At 41.9% G+C, this 21,136-nt stretch overlaps 3 protein-coding genes across 3 annotated transcripts; 1 reads left to right on the top strand and 2 right to left on the bottom strand.

The window, feature by feature from the left end:
* Window positions 1–11,322: 11,322 nt before the first annotated feature.
* mblac2 (metallo-beta-lactamase domain containing 2) lies at window positions 11,323–15,584 on the bottom strand. The gene is made up of 2 exons (XM_030776764.1): window positions 15,033–15,584; window positions 11,323–13,950 (listed from the first exon to the last, which is right to left on the bottom strand). The coding sequence occupies exons 1-2, from the start codon at window positions 15,478–15,480 to the stop codon at window positions 13,565–13,567; spliced, it is 834 nt and encodes a 277-aa protein (XP_030632624.1). The 5' UTR covers window positions 15,481–15,584; the 3' UTR covers window positions 11,323–13,564.
* Window positions 15,585–15,941: 357 nt separating this feature from the next.
* On the top strand, window positions 15,942–17,540 carry polr3g (polymerase (RNA) III (DNA directed) polypeptide G). The gene is made up of 7 exons (XM_030786869.1): window positions 15,942–16,065; window positions 16,251–16,378; window positions 16,711–16,781; window positions 16,858–16,917; window positions 17,026–17,087; window positions 17,235–17,348; window positions 17,453–17,540. Exons 1-7 carry the CDS (start codon window positions 15,955–15,957, stop codon window positions 17,537–17,539), a joined length of 633 nt encoding a protein of 210 aa, XP_030642729.1. The 5' UTR covers window positions 15,942–15,954; the 3' UTR covers window position 17,540.
* A 343-nt stretch (window positions 17,541–17,883) lies between these two features.
* On the bottom strand, window positions 17,884–20,701 carry lysmd3 (LysM, putative peptidoglycan-binding, domain containing 3). The gene is made up of 3 exons (XM_030778318.1): window positions 20,630–20,701; window positions 19,512–19,780; window positions 17,884–19,369 (listed from the first exon to the last, which is right to left on the bottom strand). The coding sequence occupies exons 2-3, from the start codon at window positions 19,773–19,775 to the stop codon at window positions 18,722–18,724; spliced, it is 912 nt and encodes a 303-aa protein (XP_030634178.1). The 5' UTR covers window positions 19,776–19,780; window positions 20,630–20,701; the 3' UTR covers window positions 17,884–18,721.
* Window positions 20,702–21,136: the final 435 nt, after the last annotated feature.

Genomic DNA, 21,136 nt, shown 5'->3' with positions numbered 1-21,136 from the left:
ACATTTACAGCGTTACGTAGGAAGTGCAGCATTTCATGTGGGAAGCAAAGAACAAAACAAAGATTCGTTATGATTCATTAAAGATGTCAAAAGATATTAAAAATGTGTTCTTCTCAGGAGTGGCTGGACTTCACTGAAAACTGCTCTGCCAAAATCAGCATATCTTCTCTCAGCCTAAAAACATGAGATAGGTGGAGAGTTTTTTTTCTCTGGTGTTTACCTTCTTACGCAGGGCAGAGGATGGGGGTGTGGGTGGGGTGTTCTTGCCGACTGGATGATCTAAGAATACTCTATCTAAAGCTTCTAACTCCTGAGTGAAGTGCGGTCCGTGTTGGAAGAGTCGACAGAGAGCATTACGTTAGACAGCCTCTCCTCTGCACCGTGTTTGAAAATTACAGACGAAGAGAGCAAAGTGCCCGTCTGTTTTTCTAAATGGATGGACTGCCGGCTGAGTTCTGAGTGCATTTTTCGGCTGTGCCAAGATGCACCTCGGACTTTTAGCGGAGTCTCTATTTTCCCCAGTGATGTGCAACGAGTGGGAGAGAGAGAGAGAGAGACAGAGAGACAGAGAGAGAGCCTTCTCTTTCCTCTTGCTCCTATTTATAAATCGTCCTGGTATCACGCTGAACCCTAAACCACTTCATTCATGTACTCAAAGTCGTGAAGACGTGCAATTTCACGCCTTTCTGTCTATTGTAATTTTACCTATGTTGGTGTGTGTCCTCCTTTGCCATTTAAAGGCCAAAAATGAAACAGAGAAGAAAATGGTTGGGGCTAAAAGTAGATGTGTGATGCTTAGTCTGCCAGCTGCCTCCTCAAAAAAAAAAAGAAGAAATTCCCACACACTGTAAATCCATCAACCCAACGTTAAAATAGATCATGAAATATTTCAGACTTACTTAAAATATAAGGTCAAGCTATTCATAATAAAGGCATGTTTATAAACTTGTTTATCAACACAAATCCAGGGGACAAACTGCGAATCAGGATTTCTTAGTTAGCCGGATAACAATAGGTCGATAGGAAAAACAGGAATGGGAATGAGAATAGTTCCCACCTCCTCTCCTGTTGGGAATTTTGAATTATGATTTAATATCATGCACAAAGCTAAGGAATCTTGCCTCGTTTTAAACTCCCTCTGGCTTTGTTTGTGAGCAGATTGTTGTGTGTTGCGTTTTCAGTGATGAACTACGAAAAATCTCTCTTTATTGTGTTACAAAAACAACAACAAAAAAACCTCCATTCATTTCAGAATAACTTTTCTTTCATTTCAGTTTAGTCTTCATAGACTTTACCACTTATTTGAGTGAACAGTTTACTTATTTGAGTGAACAATGATTTGCCTGGCTTACTGTGTGAGAGTCTAAAAAGACCAGGGGTTCACTTACTAAAGACCTCAATACATCTCACCAAAAACATTTCGTATAAGTTATGTACAATAGATCAGTATGTATATCCCTGCTGTGTGAGAAGCACGACAGTGCATGTGTGTGTGTGTGCGTGTGTGGTCCTAAAACCACTTCCCCACATGGTCAGGTCAGAGATAATTAGCCACCTTATCAGTGCGGGACATGGGCGAACCCCCCTCTGGGGTGACAGGTCACAGAGTCCAGCATCCGGGGATCAGTGGGGGTGCTGATATAACGGCAGGAAGAGACACAGGGAGAGAGAGAGAGAGAGAGAGAGATGGGGGCCCTGTATAGAGGGAGCAGACGCCCCTGGCCTATCAGCTGCGTCTGGAGCTCTCAGTTCTCATTAGCATAAAGTCAGATGACAAATGTGGCCAGCGTTGGCAAAGACTAATTAATTCACAAAGGGGGAAAATCATTCGTATCAGACACTAAATCTACTATCGCTAGAGGATTGGACAAGTGCTGGAATGGAGGAGATGGCTTCTCTCTTCACTTCTTTGTTCTGTTGTTAGCATGATATCTCTCTCTTTCTCTCTCTCTTTCTCTCTCTTCTCTCTCTCTCTGTCACTCTGTCTGCATGTATGTGGATGTCTGTGTCTGTCTGTTATTTTGTGTGTTTGTTTATCTCAATGACATCACTGATACATTTGCATTTCCTCTTTGATGAAAAGTCCTGTAGTTTTAATTTAGTTGAAGTAAGCTTAGAAACAGCTTAGGTACAAGTTTCTTGCGCTAACTCTATGAATCTTTCAGTGTTCTCCGTGAGTGTTTGTGTGTGTGTGTGTGTGTGTGTGTGTGTGTGTGTGTGTGTGTGTGTGTGTGTGTGTGTGGGTGCGTGCGCACACGTGCATGTGTGTGTGTGTGTGTTTCCTTAATGCCTCTCAGCACTGCAGAGGAAGGTTAAGTGCACCCCCTAGTGTTTCACCTGCACTGCAGGAGTGCCTAGGACATGCAGGAGTGCGGGAATACTTCAGTTCAGTGGAAGCACATGTCCATGTAGAGAGGGACAGGGGGATACTTCTTGTCCAGTCCTGTAAAACTTATAGTCTGGACTAAGGACTGATAAACTCAGTTTTAGGTGATATTAAGCCGATAAATGAAGGTGAGCGCATTTAGAGGGAATTGGAATCTTTATATATATGGATAAAACTTAAAGTGCGTGTCTGTGAGTCAGAGTAATGAGAGACAATATCCAAGGATCATGGTTCTGAACAGCATGCAGTCTGTCAGTCCTTTAATGGTAAAACATTATTGTTTAACTTGCGCAGCACAATCTCAACGTCTGTTGTATTTAAGATATCTCACAAGATCCTTGATTCACAAGTATGAAAAGGAAATTCATCTAGTTATATGTGCAAGAGATCAGAAAATATCCTCTCTGTAATACCCTCTCTATTAGAAAATAGCTCAAGAAAGGCTTTAAAGTCGTGTTCATTTAATTTCATTTTACAGCTGCAGATATGTACTTGATAGAGGTCATTTTCCTTTAATGGATGTGTTTACAATAATTTTATAGGGCTATTGCCTTACTTTAATAGAGGTATTTTCTTCAGTGGCACAGCTATGAAGTTCCCAGTGATTATTAATTAAATAACAATGAGAGGGCTTAGGCGGAGAGGGGAAAAAAATCCAGACTTTTGGCTAGCGTTGCTGGTTTGGGAATCGTAAAGCATCATTTTGAATCAAATTACAAATAAACTGACGAATTAATGCGCCTGCCTAGTGCGACTGAAATTGTTTCCTTTCACCTCCTTTATTTCAGTTTTTACAACGAGCTGAACTCACTGCAACATCTGTCTCAAATCAAATCCAGGTGTTCGTCAGTAGACAGTAATCCACGATTTAAGTCTCTCTCTCTCTCTCTCGCTCTCCTTCAGCTAGGTGCACTTCTTATTTGGAATAACTCATAAAATTCTAACTAATAGCGGTATAAGTTCTTCTTTAAATTGGAACTCATTCCAGCAAAATGAGCTATGCTGGTCTACCTCAATACACTGTCCTTATTTAGCTGTGAGTGCTGGTCCACGTATAGAGGATACTGGGTGGTGTTTTTTGGGTTCCGTATATGCCAGACTGAGCACCCCTGTTCATCCTCATTGGCCAAGATGACACTTGCAAAATAAATTATCCGAGGGCCGAAATGGGAGGAAGTACATTAGGTAAAATTGAGTTTCTGCGAGCATGGTGAACAGTTAAAGCTGATTTAAAAGGGATGTCATAAACGTTAGTTCAAAAGGAATCTTTAAAATAAGCCCGAAGCTATTACATCTCCTATGGTTCATTTATGGATAAGACCATCATCAGTCTTTCCACATGCTCCACCATGGCCACTGCTCTGTTTTTTAAGGGAAACAGAAATGATCTTTGTGGGGGTACATCAGATAGTTGGTTTTTTTTTCCTGTATGCAATGTTCCAGTCTGTCTCAGAAGAACCAATTACAAAGAGACTCTCTTGTATTTACAGAACTAAGACGCTTCCATGGCAATAACAGGCTGGTTCGTGCTAACACGGTGTCATTTAGCATTTAGCTTTCCGTTGCCAATACATGGTTGTCACGAGAATAAATGAATCAAAGTTACTTAGAAGCATGTCTTCACAGACATGAAATAAACAAAAGGAAAATGTACGGAAAACTGTAAACTTCAGATTGGGAGCTGTCCATCACACTCAGATGTCTGCAGACCTTTCACTTAATCTCTCACTGTGGGTCCTTTCTGTTCTATTTAGTTAGAACATTAATGTTTATTGGTTGATGACAGCTTGAGAAGACATTTCATAAAGCTCAAACCCTTCCTTCAGATTAATTTCTGCAAAATGAGTATTTGAATCAAAGTCAACCTGAGCTAATAAAACAGAAACTGTGTGAGTATCATCAGATAAGAGCTGCCTTGATTGGAGTGTTGATTCTTTTTGAAGAAAGGATGAAACAGAGTTTTAGTTTTAGTGTGTGGGAGGCTCTGTTTATAAAGGTCACAGGGTTAAGTATTGCAAAAAAAGATATACGCTCGCTTGCACAACTCCTCTACGGGTTTATGAAGAGTGTAAAATAATTCTATTTCACCGCATTTTATTAAAGCAAATACTGCAAGTTATCTCTAAGTGACAGTAATCCGACTACTTTTGAAGAATATCAGTTCTGTTTTCCTCATCCATCGCTATGGTGACGAGGACCAGGACAGTCAGGGAGGAAATAAACCTGTAAGGTCTGCCAGCCAGTGGGCCTGTAGACAGTAGTATGAGAGGGTGGGAAGTTTGGGGGGGGGGGGGGGGGGGGGGGTTGGTTTCATGGCTGAGCTGACAGCTTGTGTTAGTGTTTGGGAAATGTGCATCATCTGCTAACACTTGAACAGGGTGTTGCTTACGGCCGCGGGGGAGGGTCCTGGACGTCCCATTCCCTCCCCTCCCCCCCCCCCCCCCTCCCCCCCCCCTCCCCCACACACACGCTGGCCGGTCTCTATGACTTTGGGCCGGAGGTACAGAGGCCTGTCACTCTGACGAATATCGGGCTGGTTCTCCTCGGGGCCTCTGACACAGACTGATATGTCTAAGTATGACAAGACACAGCGTGGCCCACTCCTGTCAAACAAAGACATGAGACACAAAACTACTGTACCATAACAGTTCGCCATTGTGTGCCACGTCAGTGCAGAGTCTGACCTCTGACCCCACACAGACGTCTCACCGCAGTTCATTAACAGAATACCAATTGTAGCACATTTCATGACAAGACACCGGGTTTAAAAATGTATTTCATTGTGATTATAGCATCACTGTAATAAAGTAATTGCAGTGTAATAATCACTTTATTACATTAGGTAACTTCAGATAAATATTCTCCTCAGAAATAATAAAATAAAATAAAACGAAACATTAAATGTGGAAATCAGTCATACTCAAAATCATTTTCCAAAGCTTAGCTGAGAAATGTTCTCATTTTGTAATCAATGTTACATACATTTTTTTTTCCGTAATGCAGTCCCATATATATATATATATATATATATATGTGTGTGTGTGTGTGTGTGTGTGTGTGTGTGTATGTGTGTGCGTGCTTGCAATAAATACATTTATTGCACTCTTCGGTTCAAACTGAGTGTAATGTACCTAAATTGGTTGCCCACCAGGGTAATGTCTGTCTGTATGTGTCCTCTCTCTCTCTCTCTCTCTCTCTCTCTGTCTCTGTTCTGGACGGAGTCATCTCAAAGGAAGGCCGAGCGTGTGCCAAAGGACCACACGTCCTCTCACCAGGCTTTCATTACTGTTCCTTCTTTACTGGGACTAATGGAAACTGTGGCTTGCTGTAAGGGGGATGTGGGTCCAGACCCAGGGCCCTCCTGGATACCCATCCGCTGCACGAAAAAAAAAAAAAAAAAAAAGCAGCGTAGCGCGACAGAGCTTTCCCACAGAAGAGCAATGAAAACACAGCAGCGTGTAGCTCCTTAAAGCAGAGGAAATCCTGGACATGGAGAGTACATTAAAAAAAAGTGTAGGGGGGGTTTATGTCAAACTGGGATCACCCAAAACCAGAGTAATTTGATGCTATTTAATAAAAAAAAAAAAAAAAAGGGCAGAGCCGTATGGAAGTCATCATAACTCTAGGTCTCACTGCTGTCACGCATGAAGCAAAAAATAGAGTTTGAATCTCGTCTAACGAGAAATATCCCACAACGTCTGTGGTCTGTCTGTCCCGCTCTGCTTTTTGGTTAAACCATAAATTCCTCAGAGTGTCACATTTGCCAATACGCAACGGAGTATTTCTTTGTTTTTCGGGGGGGGTGGGGGGTGTTTGCAAATATTTTTTCTTGTTTTTGATCCTTGTTTTTAAAAAAAAAAAAAGCTACTCATTTATCTGACGGTATTAAGAACACCATTAAGTACCACAGACACAAAGTTTACCAGATTAAGTTTTTGAAGAAATGATATAACGATATTACGTAACCTGTAATCCCAACTGGCCGACGCTTCGTTCGGTCAATAGAAGCCTGAAATCCCTGTAGCCCTGCTGCTGGCTGGAGATATGCTCTGATGGCTCTGTCTCATGCTTACCATAATCAGTCAGAACGGAGCAATAACTCACTATTATTTATTGACGATCCCTTCACGTTACGCGTGTTCTGCCCAAAGTGGATTTGAACATTTCTCTCCAGTCGTCTTTCTTTACGCCGTCACTATCAGTCGTGCCCAGCAACCGCCTCCATGGAGAGGTTGGCACCTCTGTTTTTCCTGTCCATGTAATCGTGGCATTAATCATTAGCAGCTTGCCCTCTATCAGTCTCTCGCACAGGGGGCGATGCCATGCCTCATTACTGTACAGACACGGTTTATGTATGTGCTTTAAAGCATGATTAATGCGAATATGAAAACCCAGAGAGCAATCTTCTGTGAGGTCTCTCTCTGCCCTGTGTGACTGGAAGGAAACAGTTGTTTGACATACATATTGTTGAGCAAAAAAAAAAAAAGTGGTTTGAAAATGTGGTTTGCTATCTATACTTGTCAGATCAGACACACACACACACACACACACACACACACACAAACATACAAAAGTCTAACACCGACGGCTTGTTTCGTGATGCTTGACGCACAGAACTGAAAAGAAAAAACATGTAAACTTACAGGGCGGGCATCTCACATTTGCACGCATGGCTTCTGCGACTGGGTCTTCTGGTGGTTATTAACGTCTAGAAGATTCCGCTGGCCTGTCTCCCTCTCGTATTCGGTCCCTTCGGGGACAACCCAAGCAGGTCCTCATTACCTCCTCTTGTGAAAATTGTCTGTTAAGGAGCAGAGCAGGCCTCGGGCGACCGTGGTTCTTGCCAAGGGCTGTGTGAGAACGTCTGGGGAACTTTGGACCCAAAACTCCCCTGGCATCTCAGGCCGCTGCCTGGCGTCACCGTGCCCCGGAGAACCACAGGCACTGGTCTTTCTGTACGGCAATACAACGAACTGGAGGAGAAAGTCAATTTTGAGGGAAAGTGGGTATGCAACCTTCTCCGTTTCATTACTAAAACATCATTACTCATACGATATCTGACATATACGTTTCTCTAATCTGTTATTGCAGAGAGGAGGAGAATGTGGCTGCTCTGACCGTGTCTTGTCAAAAATCATCTGCCTCAGAGCCTGACAAGGACTCATGACGGGAACCTTTGTATGCGATCAAACAGGGTCTTAAAGAAGGGAAAAGAAAGTTCGTTTCAAAAACATGAGGGGAGAGAAACATGCTGACAAAGAAAATTGTGACCTTAGCAGTGGGTTGTTCTGTCTGTCTGTCTGTCTGTCTGTCTGTCTCTCTCTCTCTCTCTCTCTCTCTCTCCCGTTCTCTCTTTGGAGTAAAATTTCCATGGAAACCAGAGAAGTTCATTTCAGCATGGAGCTGTCTAATTTACTCAGTGGAAACGTACAAAGCCGTTAAAAATAAAAATCCAATAAAACGAAACCAAAAAGCACCAAGACTGCAGCAACCACAAAAGAAACTAACGAAGAGCAAAGTAATTTATGGGATTTTTTTTTTTAAAAAAAAAAAAAGGAAGAAAGAAAGAAAGAAAGCACCATCCATATTTCAGTGGGACAAATTTTTCCAGCTTTATCTTTTTGGAGATGAAGTGAAAGGCTTGGGCACGCTTGTCTCCAGACTCAAAGCAAATATTGCTTTCTCTCGTTTTTTCCCCCCCTTTTCATATGAAGTGCAAGGGGAAAAAAAAACAGAAAAATTCAATTGACTGCATTAATTAATGACTACCAATATCCCCTGTGGTTCCCAAGTCTTTGAAGATTGCTCCACAATAGAGAGTAGACTTAACCATTCAGCAGGAGGGAAAAAAAAAAAAAATAGAATACAACGATCAGGAAGGAGTGTGACGTGCTGTCTGAGAGAGAAAAGAGAAGTGGCATCATGAAAGTAACCCTCCCCCCCCGTACACCCCCCCCCCCCCCCACGCCCCCTCAACCACCCACCCACACCCCTTCCTTGTGGAAATCATGTCAAAAAAAAAAATTCCACAAGAATCAAATGTGACCCGCGTAGACAGACCAACTCTGTAGATTCCCCCTCCCTCCCTCCCCCTCCTTTCTTCTCTCCTGCACAGAGAGAGAGAGAGAGAGAGAGAGACAGTCTAATCCATGTCTCTCATTGTTCAGCCGTGGCTATGACGGCTACAGGGGGAAATTACTTTTTCTCGTGGCAGCGGTGTAGAAAAGGGCTGATTTGCCAAAGAACATTTCAAAACTTGGTGTTCTGATTTATACGTTCACAATGAGGTTCTTCTCTCCTCTTGCAGTGCAAGGGCTTACATTATTTTAAGATTAGACTCTTAAACAATAAATCATTTCAACATTGTTAGAAAACAGTGTGAAAGCATTTTAACAATTTTTTTTTTTTTTAATTTATTTTATACAGGCCTCCGCAAGACGTAATTCTAAGTCATCTAAAGCTTCATTTCAGGATTTCAGGGCTGAAGAAAAGTGGACTGGAACATCCAGAGGACAGCTACAATAAACCTGGCAAAGCTGTAAAGTCAAAGTCATGTTGTTCATCACTAGCCAAGTGTCTGTGACTAATTCTTCCAAACCCACAAAGGACTGGCCATTTGGTGTAAGACTACTATACAAACCTCTGTTTTAGATCATGAAGGAATAGAAGACATTATTGAAAATGAGATGAAATGTACTGAAAACCCGAAAGAGAGAATGAAACTCAGAGCTCCATTAGTGCGGCGGTGTGACAGGGGGACAGCACATCTGCTCTATTTTAAGCAAAGTGTTGTCATGGTTGGCCCAGACATCTCTGCCTGCCTATGCAAAAGAGCACACAAACGCTCACGGCGAGCTTCACACACCGCTTGCCTGGAGCATGCGCACACACACACGCACACACACACACACACATCCAGACAGACAGAGCCCAGACCCTGCCTTTCCCAGGCAAAGAAACATTTCATCCCCAGCTAACCTGACACCTCTCCAAAGCACTTAATTAATCTCCACGACATGTCATATGACATTAAAAGAAAGAATCAGAGGAGGAAGAAGTAGAGGAAGGACAAATGGGAGAGATGAGGGCATTTGTGGTGGAAGGAGGGAGGGAGGGAGGGAGGAGGGGGTTGTTTGCCGTTACCACACGTGCAGCCTGAACCACAAAACTGTAGCGCGGGGTCAGATTACGGTTCTGGCGATGCCCTTTGCAGTGATAATCCAACCATGATTGGCATTTCCCTCCTCTGTCTCTCTGTCTCTACCCCGACCCTCCCACACATGTCATCGCTCCACCAGCCGCCAGAGAGGGGCCTGTCAATTAGGAGATAATGCGCGGAGCAGCTGAATGTCAAACATCGCTCCCCTCGCGGCAGAGATGCATCAAATGTCCGTCTGTGTGCCTGGAGGACGCGATGTCTTGTTACTGAGGAGGGTCAGGAGAAAAAAAAACAGCCTGCAGGAGATGAGAAAACTTGGCAAACCCTGCCAATGCTATTCACAGTATCTCCGTCACTCTCCTTAACGCAAAGAGACATCGTCGTTCAATTGTTTTGAAAGATTTTCTTTTTTCTTTTTTTGCTTTGGATCAGCACCGTTAGTGTAGTCGTGCGAGTACGTCATTCTTAGTTGAACAAGGAAACTTTTTCCCCTTGACAATATAAAAACGATGCTCTTGAAGGATGTTACATTTTAAGGGATTTTTCTAAAATATATGCATAAATAAGGTTTGTCAGCACTTGTAAATGACATCTGTTAATTAGAACTTCATCTCATTTCTAACTAGGGCCGGACATTATCTTTCGGAATATTCCAGCTATTCCGTTCTATTTGTTAAGACCGCTGACCAAGATCTGCCCATAGTGTTTCAAATACTATTCTGCTGCTCAAAGCTCAGAACTCCGTCCCTCTTTCCGCTCCTAACCGAAATCATCTTTTCATAGCGGCCCCGTTACCTTTTATAAAATAACATAGTCATTAGCCCTCGTCGGAAAACTCACACAAATACTCCCCTGGATATAATTAGTCGTCTGTCAACAGCTATCAATTTATCCCGAGTGAAATCCGTGTCAAATGTTACCTCTACATTTCAACCAGATATGTGACTGCCAAACGTGGCATTTCAATGACACTGCCAAAGAATAACTTTGCCAAAAAATATTTAAGCAGTCTTGTAAGGAAATTAATGTCACATTCAATCAATCATTCTTTGCCTCAGGGAGTCATACTTATGGTCTTGACATATTAGAAATTCCAGCATTAAAATACAGAGTACGCCAAAATATAAATGTCTGAAACTCTAAGCCGAGTCGCTGGCTGCCAAATAACACTGTGCATTGTCCAACGGTGTTCTCATTTCCACTGAACCGTTTTTCCTGTTTTTCAGACGGTAATTCTGATGCAATGTCTCCCTCTAGTGGCCATAATGCAACTATACATAAAGTTCATCACCTTGCCAGCAACGATCTTAAAGCTGCAACTTTATCCTCTTTCAGCTCGTTTCATGCGATATCTGATTCTCTGAACTGCCTCTGAATTCACACTGAAATGTGAATTGTTAAAATCGAAAAACATGGACAAGACTTTGGAAGCTCTATGCCAGCATGGTACAGATTAAATATGCAGCATATTAGACAGTAAATGTCTGTCAAGACTTTTTGGTATGCTTTTAATTTTTAGTGCTTTAGTATCTGCTCATGTGTAACTTGTAAAGCCAGACTAGAATAGATAAATCATTAGAGCTATGAGCTCAAGTGCTAGCGGTATAAAAAGGGTATATAAATAACAGTGTTAAAATAATCACACACACACACACACATTTGCGCATGCAGACATACAGGCACACGCAAACAAATGCACATGCACACGCACTGAATGAAGAAGAAGACAGCTCAGTTTTAGAGAAGGTGTATTTTGAAACAGGTGCCTGTATTTTATAACAGTGTTTGCCATGGTATTGGTGAGGTATTCAGGAAGAGACTCTCAGAGGCACTGAACATTTGAATATTGCAGTGAATAGTGTACTACAGCCTTGCTCAGAGTGACTGGAGTTGCTGAGTATTCCTGAGCAGAAATACAGGTTACTTGCACATATGCTTACCTTGACTATTAACCAATCTCTCTCTTTTTTTTTTTTAACCAATCACTGTTCCATGCCAGCAACAATATACAAATATCAACAATTATTCAAACATTAATCATGAGAACAACATCAATGTGAAAAAAAGCATAACAATAGCAACTATATACAAATTAGTGAAAATGACATGGTCATTTAGCTTAGAATAAAGAGAGAAAAATAATCTCTTTCCTTATAATCAATGCTAGATCATATGTATACACATGACTGAAAAAAAAATGAAAGAAAAAATACTTGAGTGTACTCTAGTACTTACAAAATACACACATTTTTTGCTGCTGTTTAGGCAGGACCAGATAACCTTTAATCTACTGAGCAGTGTTGGACAGAGGTTCCCCCCCCCCCCCCTCATGTCAGTATTTGCACGACAAACAAATCTTCTGGAGGAACCCAGTAAAACAGTAGTGTCAGCACTAACATTCCCTAACCTCTGCTTTACTGTACTTTCACACCACATAATATAAAGAACAACTTTCCCAACAAAAACTTTTTTTAGTGTGTGTGTGTGTGTTCATTTATAACAGATGAGGAAGACACCGTTTTGTAGTTTGTGGAATAGTGTGTAGCTATGTATCACTTTGGTTTAAGTCAGAGGTCCTGCTGTTAATAAGTAGAGGGTAGGGAGCAATGTCTATAGTCACTAACTACCCTGAAGATTGCTTAAATTACACAATCTTATGATACGGAGATTACCCACATGTCCTACAGGAAGGCTGCACTGTGTAAGAGAATACCCTCTAACCCTGATCTAACACGCAGCCAAATCCAGTATTCAGGATCATCTGGACTTCCACAGACCATATCAAATGGTGGTTTGAGGCCAAGGCAAAGACCTGTACACTCCACAGGCGTCCATGAAGAGAACTGCCTGTCCCTGCCCTAATCCACTGCATTCAAACAATCCCTGTGTTTAAATCATATTTCTTTCACTATATCTTTGAATCTGACTGTCTACTTACACTGCATGAACATTCGTATCTACAATGCACAACACACATCTAGTCCATACACAGCCTCATCTGTGTATTCAGAGTTGAGCAAAGTAACAACTCCACAAAATGCACACATAATCTTAACCTCCCTGTGTCACAAGTTTACATTCTCTAATGAAATCTACAATACATTCATTTCTTTTTCCTCCACAAAGTGATTGAGGTTTTAAAAACATTCAACAAACCCAGTTTTGTTCTCTTCTGATCAAAGTAGTTTTGGCAAGAACTTTTCAAGAGAAATGAAACACATCATCAATACTCAGGTATGACTGGTAGAATAACGGTCTGGATCTTTTTGTAACTGGCAGGAATATAAAATGAACAGTAATCTGTTAAATTTGTTTTAAAGAATGAAAGAAACTGCACAGTGGCTTGCTTACTCTATGTCGTACTACAGAGCAAAACAAACAAACAAAAAAAACCAAACAAACAGAAAACTGTATGTCAAACTTCTGGGGAGCAAATAATTTTGTTTGGTAAATGTTGTTAACCAGCAAAAAAATCTGACATTTTTCGTGTGATTTACTTATTGTTTTTATCTAGGTACATTTGATGCTTTCTTCATTTATCATACATAAAACTATCACATCACTTCATATAAAAAACACCCTGTTTCTGCTGTTCTGCATGCAGTAAGTGCTGTATTTATTATGATATGGCTCTTAATTGTTACTGGAAAAGAGCTGATCTGAGGTCAGTCCATATCTGGACCCCCTAGCCCACTTTTCTTATCCCCCTTCTCTGAAATGAGAGAATGGGTTTGAGAAGTAGAGAAGACTCGGTTTCGTGATCAGTCAGGCATAGTGAGGATTTTTTTAAATTATTTTCAGTACTGTTTGTTCTGTCTTTCAGACCTGCTGACTGATGTTTCCCAATTCATATCCTGGATGTTTTTTCGTCCTAACACAATGCTGACACACCTTGTGAGGCTATGGTGATGCCCAAAACTGGAATTGAGAAACACTGACCTAAGGGAAGAGGGTAGGAAGAAATCAAGGCCCTTGGAGTTACATTCAGCCCCTCCCCACCCCCCACCTCCCCCAGCTTCTCAGCATGCCCCTCTGGAGTTGGAGGCTCGCAGGGCGATGCTGGCGATACTCTTGATGGCACAGGTGGAGAAGCGATGACACGTTCCAGCGCTGGAGATGTAGGTGGAGGCGAGGCGGTGTAGCCTCTTGGCCCCAAACGTGTTGTAGTGGCCGGGCATGACTTGCTCCACCTGCTCCGAGTCCACCAGCCCCACCAGCCTTTCGCAGCTGCGGACGTAGTCGCCGATGCGGCTGTAGGGGAGCCAGTCGATCATGGATCCGTCATATACCACATCCCCGCTAAACAGGAGTTTATTCTCAATGTCGTGAAGGCAGATGCTGCCCCTGGAGTGACCCGGCATGTGGAGGACAGTGAGCTGCCGGTCCCCAAGGTTTATGACATCACCTGGGAGAGAGATGGAAAGAGAGAGAGAGAGGACTAAAAAAAATGAGTGCAGCAACCAGATATTGCAGCTGCACTGCAGCACTGACACAGCAAATCCAGTATCGAATGTATTTTCAGGGAGGCAGGGAAGAGGCAGCCCGGTTAAGTCTTAAGGGTGAAAAGGTGCTTAACTGCAGACCGCAGATGTGTTTACCTACCTAACTCTAGACAAAGACACCAATAATCCTCCCAAAAAAAAAAGAGACACCCATGTACTTCATATGCGTGACGTGTATGTCTAGGCCTGAACAATGGCTTTTTACTGCTGTTAGTCAGGTATCGCACTGTATTTGCACTAGACAATAAGCCTACACATTGATATTAATTCCTCATACCAAGGTATTATGAGACAAACCAGCACTGATTAAAAACAGACAGTGACAGTAATCTGTGTCAGAAACAAACAAAACAAAATAACACAAAAACAAACAAACAAACACCCTCAAAACCATCCATGTGTTTCTAGCCAATTTATGGTTGTGCATCATAGAGTGTGTCGGTTTTAACTGAAAGCACATCATCAAACTTAACAGCAATGATTTGCTGCAGTGGCCAATAAATCGGCCAAAACAGATTCAGGAAAAAGTCTGTGGGATGAACCAACAGTAATCCAACATTCCAGAGGTTGTGTAATCAAATTGAGGGAGAGACTTGGTTAGTCGGATGGGAAAGGGATACAATTCTCAGCTATCAGCTCTCTGTAAATGCATTTGCTAGTATCTCCAGACACTACTGACATAGATACGAAAATTACATTAGCGGTTGGGCTGATTTACTGAAATCGAGGGCGTGTCTCCTCAGAGCCAGTAATAATCACATTTCGGTTGATTTCGCTTTACCATATCTTGACAAATGCAAGGAGATGTTGGGAAGAGACAGAGGAAATTATTTATTATGATATACATTGATTGCACTGCACAGACACCAAATTCAAGTCTCGAGCGCCTCATATGTCTGCAGACATTCTCACAGAGACCATCCGCCGTATAAGACGAATATCATTTAGGTCATACTGCAACACACTAATTGAAGTGCAAGCATACCTTCCTGTAATATATGAGTTGGTTGAACAGCCTTGACCCTGTACTGCCTGGCTCTCCAACCGGGGGTCGGCTGCTCTACAATCTCGCTGTCGGATAACCATGTCACCGTCTCGAAGTTGTCACCGTTGGCCAACGCGTCGACCTCTGCCTTGTGAACGCCCACCTGTTGAAACTGATGCAGGCCACCGGAGTGGTCGAAGTGAACGTGGGTTCCAATCGCTAACAACGGATTCTTTTTCTTCGGGTCGTCTCCGAGCAAACCCATAGCGTTGATATAATCCGGTAGGCTCCTGAGGCCCAAACCGGTGTCTATTACGACATCCTGGTGGGATCCACGAATCAACCAGATGTTAGCCCTGTTCCCCGATTCGTAAAATCTCTCCTGGATCCAAAACACTCCGTCTCCGACCGATTTATGCGCATACCAGTCAGTCGCAGACATCCCCATACATGTACTTTATAACAGCGGTTTTTTAACGCTGTCCAGCCGTGGTGGATATATTGAGCTGCACAAATTGCTTACTAGGTCAGATTTATCTATGGCGTATAGCAGAACCGTTGAGATACGGCTCTGGCGTATAGTATCTAGAGGTAGACACCCTTTTCCGCAGGAGGAGCGTGTTTGCGTGACGTCGAGACGTGACGTTTATTGGGAGCTGCATATAATTGGTTTAAAACGCAATCGACGCTACCCATGAAGTAAATAAGTCATTATTACGCACATTGACAACTAGCTGCAGCTATAGTAAATTTAGCTAAATTGCAGTGAGGTTTTATCGGCAACATTTATCTCTGCCATTTATCACGACTGTTTTGTAAAAAGCTTCTGGCTCTAAGTGGTTATTACGTGAATCAATACACCCATAACGTTTGAGAAATTTCTAGTTCTTTTTAGAAACTTTGGACGTGCATCTTACACGTTATGGCAGGGAAAGGTAGGGGCATAGCAGCCTTCACCTTTAACGTTGAAGCCTTGGGCATAACTAGGGCTTCTATGCCCGAGACCAGGGCTGGGCCACAACCGTTATTCCCGGCAAGTATTGGTTGTAATTGTCCGTTTTTTTAATTGGCGTGGAAGACTTTACACCATGCTTACACATTCTTGGGATTACGCTGCGAATTTGCAACGTAATGTCTCTCCCCAACGTCTACCGGCGAGTTTAAACCAGTATATTCTCTAGATGAGCACATTCAATTTTTTTATTTTTTTTATTTCAGCAAACTGACTTTAAGCCTGTGCCTTTGAACGCTGGTGACGACGAGGAGTACATGTTAGCTCTGAAACAGGAGATCCGCGGGACGATGAAAAACCTCCCTTTCAGCATTCAGCCGCAGGCAGAAAGAGGGAAGTGATGAGATCCCCGTCAGGAAGCCATTATCTAATAGAAAAGAACTTCAGAACACATGCTCCCAACCGCAATCACTTACATAATTTCATCAAAATACTGGGGCCGGCCAAGATGCACTTTGCACTGTCTCATCCACTCAGCTCAAAACACACCCAGAGTTCTAGCTTGGTACTGAAGGATGGAGGAATTATAGAAATCATACATTTTATGTGTCATTTGTGATTTATGAGTGAATTTTGTATAACACACACACATATGAGACATTTATCTCATGAAATAAATATCCGATGTCAACGTCAGATGATGCTTTGCCATTGATGTATTCTTAAAGATGTGGAACGGTACAAGGAGAAGTACGTGAGGGAGTATCAGAAAGTAAAGGATGAAGAATGGACACCAGGTAGCTGTGCTGTTATTGAGAAGTGTTTAAAAGTATGAAAGACTGGAAACAAAATCACTTGAGTTTTATTTTACAGACTGGACACGTCTTCCAAAGGAACTGATGCCTCTGAAGAAAAAAACCAGAAAGAAAACGAGTAAGTTCACTCCTACACGTTACTACTGACTTTCAGTCCTCAGTGGTTCATTAACAAATCATATTAGCTGAACAGTTTCTTAATTTTAAACAATTCTTAAATTTGCAGACAATAAGAAACCTAAAAAAGTATCATTTGAAGACAAAGCAGATGTGTTGACTAAACTTGATGTAAGTTTAATGTATTTTAAGCTTTCCAAAACATTCTGGTGCGTCGTGAAATTCTCTTCTATAGCCATTAAACCTTTTGATAGCTAAGAAAAAAAAAAGTGAATTTTCAAGAAAGGCAAAAATCATATCGGATCTCAAATGGCCCAGGAGCTGGAGAAGAACCAAGATGATAAATCAGATGAAGAGAAGGAGGAAAAGAAAACGCAGGAAGAAGATGAAGAAGTAGAAGGCGAGGAGTACGATGAGGAAGAACTGGAGGAGGTAATTACTTGACCCCATCCACATTTTGTCCAAAACTGACCTCAGCATCTGTTTACTCTACATGTTTTAACTCACAATGCCTCTAACTGGACCTCTTTTCACAGGAGAATGACTACATAGCAAGCTACTTTGAAGATGGGGATGACTATGGGGCTGGAAGTGACGACAACATGGATGAAGCCACATATTAATGCATGATAAATCATGAGCCAATAAATAAAAATGTAAACAATTAACAACGTGGAACTCCCCTTTTTTCTTTTAAAGCCACACTGGCAGTTCTGAGACATTTCTGTGAAGTGGACTGCTATATGAACACCACTTATTTGGAAAATTTATTTAAAAATAACTTACGATTAATACAAATTTTAAATCTGGGATATTAGAAGTACTATATCAAAACACATACGTCCTAAGGTAAGTTGTATTATTTGTACACTTTGAATGTCACTGTAAAGATAAATAAAACTGCACGTTATTTTTTTAAATACTCATAATTCAGATATTAAAATAGAATTTGTTTTATTTCTCAGCCTGTAACTACAGTCCACAGGATGAAGGCACATACAGTTCAAAATGCATTGCAGTCATAAAAACTGTGACATGGTTTAGACAGAGGAACTCAGAGGAAATTGCAACTCTGCTGTTTAACATGAAAGATTAGCATTAAAAAAATGTTCATTTCACATTTCATTTTCATGTTCTCGTCACTATGTGTGGTACACTGCATCAACACAGTCTTCCCATGTTGAGAAAAAGTTTTCAAGCAAAGTGAAGAATACCTACAACAGAGCCGACATCACCCACAATACTGATTTTATCACAATATTTTTTTTTCAAATAAATTATTGTGTATATCCCTGACAAAAAGATGGAGATTCTTGCAATTCTAGCAGTTCTACTTTTGAAACAAACAAACAATAAATCCAAGGGAGGAATTGTTGAACTTGTGGTCTAGTGTCCTGGAAAAGATCTCTTATTCCTTTGAAGTCTGAACAATCAAATGCTGGCTGCTTTTAAGTCTTGAGGATTCTTAAAATCTCCATGTCTATTAAAAGCTGATCTGGAACACGAGTTTGCTTAGTGGTGTCCCAGAGAGCAAAACATATTATACAACTATACTGTCACCTTCCTGTGAATGTTGCTTTTATAGAACTAACCAGGAAGAAAAAAAAATGAAAAACTGGATCCCATTGTGCAAAATATATCACTTCAGTGACAACAATGCCTTTCGCTACTATTCATCCAGCCCGTCCTCATTCAACAGTACCATTAATTTCCCTACAAAGTGGTTGAGGTTGAGAGATCAAAAAATGCCGCAAATTAGGCTATTTCTCCTGTGGTCCCTGGTCTGGTTCCCCTGTTAGTTTTTTTTATCGATGGTTCTCTAGAGGAACTCCTTGTCCTACATTAGGGTTCAGGTGTGAATGTTGGTGAGGGGCATTTTCCATCTGCACGGATTCAGAAGCATGCCTCAAACTAGCCGACGTAGGCCCAGCCAGCACGGACCCGTTGGCTGTGTGGTGGCTTATATCTGCTTTCATGAGCACTTCGTAATACAGGAGGTAGAAAACTGGTGTGACAATGCCCACTACTAACATGATGGCCACTGCTGTCCACCACCTCATTCCCCAGTCCGCCCCATAGTAGGGATCTTTCCGGGGGGGTTGTCGCCGTTCTGGGTCCCCCAACAAAGGCTGCTCGGGACTAAGGGAGGATACCACCTCGTTAAGGCTATTCCTGGAGGGACTCGAGGACTTCACAAGCTCCTCGATATCCTTATCCTTCTCCTGCAGAAAGCCTTCCACGCTGTCCGTGGACGAGGAGGAGTCTGTGCAAGCAGCAGAAGTGGAGGGGAATTCTGTGACGCGGCGAGAGCCAATGGGAGAGCCAGGTTTGAGGGGGGCAGTGCTGTGGGTCTCTGTCAGAATGCTGAACCTCTTCACTGGAATCTTTATGGACCTCAGTGCAAAGAAGTCCTGCTCCGTCAAGAGATTATTGGCCCTTTTTATGTCTGCAACCTGTGAGAGAGATGAAACAGCAACTCATTACCAAAAATGCTTACACAAGAATAATATGTTCATGAGGTTTCACTGCAAAACAAAAGGTCCCGTGAAATCAGAGCATGCCAAAACTAGTTGAGTGATTGTAATGACAACTCACTGAACAGAAATACTGAAGAGAGATGCTGTTGAGTGTGTCTCCCTCCTTAATGTCTTTTAGTAGATAAACTATATCATCCAGACGATCTCTGGAGGTGCTCCTACGAAGCTTGTCTTTAGCTCGAGAGCGCAGTTCATAGCTTTCCCCATCTTCCTCAGAAAATTCCGTCTCTGAAGCGTTCCCAAACAAATACGCCTGGCCTCCCACGGCAGGCTGTGCCGATATTGCAGACTGGTAGCCATTATACTGAGGTTTTCCAGTCATTGTTTCTTAAAAGGGTAAAAAAGAACATTTGGTCAACGAGGGTGGTGGAGTTCGATCGATATTACTGCCGCGTGTGCATTTAATTTAAAAAGGACAACAGAAACCACACAAACCAGATTATGGACCACCACTAAAAGCTACGGTTTTAAACGTAACCTTGTCTACTTTCATTTTGACAGTTCCAATCACTATTCAGTGCACCTCCGTACAATGAACTAGAGTTGACTAATTATTACGGATACTTGACAAGATAACTCAGTCTCGCCAGTTTCTCTTATCTCAACCAAGGCTAAATATTAAACAAACCTGACAATTTACACGTTTGACGCTTTAGCGCGAGCCACGTTAAAAGAAGGGCAGCCGGTTGTTAGCATAAGCTTGTTAGCAAGCTAACTTGACAAATAACTTTCAGTCTCGATGTCAAAACACTCGTAGCGTTAGTTACCTGTCCAAACTTGCGACTGCAAAAACTATCATAGAGTCAACCTAACTAATGGAAAACTCACGTAGGAGTAGAAGCTATCTTTAAAGAATACACAGCAGGAGAAAATCAATAGTTGGTAAATCGTAACCAGCTCTCGCGGCTTTCTAGCAAGAGTGGCGAGCATCTCAAACTATTAAAGCCCTTGAAATCCGAACAGCTACTTAGTCAGCCACCCTAAACCGCATAATACCAAGCATTGCTACCTGGACTGCTAACGTAGGGGCGACCAAACGAATTACTAGCAAGCGGGCTAACTGTCGTTGTCGCACGACAGGTAGCTATGTCTGATGAGCTCTAAAACGCAAATGTGCAATTCAGAAATGTAAATCAAGTTAGAATAGTGTTAAGATCATTATATAATTAAAATTACCTGAAAGAGTATCTGTAATCCGTGATATTACGCTATGCCATTCTTTCACCCTTTCACTTCTCGGTTTGGCTACATTTGTTTGGCTACGCCACGTCAACAGAATACTAACGTGATGACGTAGTTCCTTACACAAGGGGTTGTCCTATCCCCTTAAATTATTCTACAGGAATCTATATATGCTTTACACCGAAGATCTGCAATTGTTCGCACGTGAACTTGAAGCGGGTCTCGCAGTATTAATTTAGCTTTTAATGAAAGTTTAATCAGGTGTAATACGTTTTATGCATGTATTTGATCACGATACCTGATATGTATGAACTCATTTATCTTCGACAAGAATCGCTCATGGCTCTCTGTAACAGGCGTTTGGAGGACAGGACACATGGACAAAAATATACCGAATATATATGAGTGCGTTAAATTTCAAAAGTTTACATATGTAAATCCATTCTGTTTTATTTATTTGTTTATTTATATTATTTTTCCTATTGATTTTTACTTGTCATC

The sequence above is a fragment of the Chanos chanos genome, chromosome 1 (genome assembly GCF_902362185.1).
Source record: "Chanos chanos chromosome 1, fChaCha1.1, whole genome shotgun sequence".
Classification (NCBI taxonomy): Eukaryota; Metazoa; Chordata; class Actinopteri; order Gonorynchiformes; family Chanidae; genus Chanos; species Chanos chanos.
This window is presented reverse-complemented; position numbering and strand designations above follow the sequence as displayed.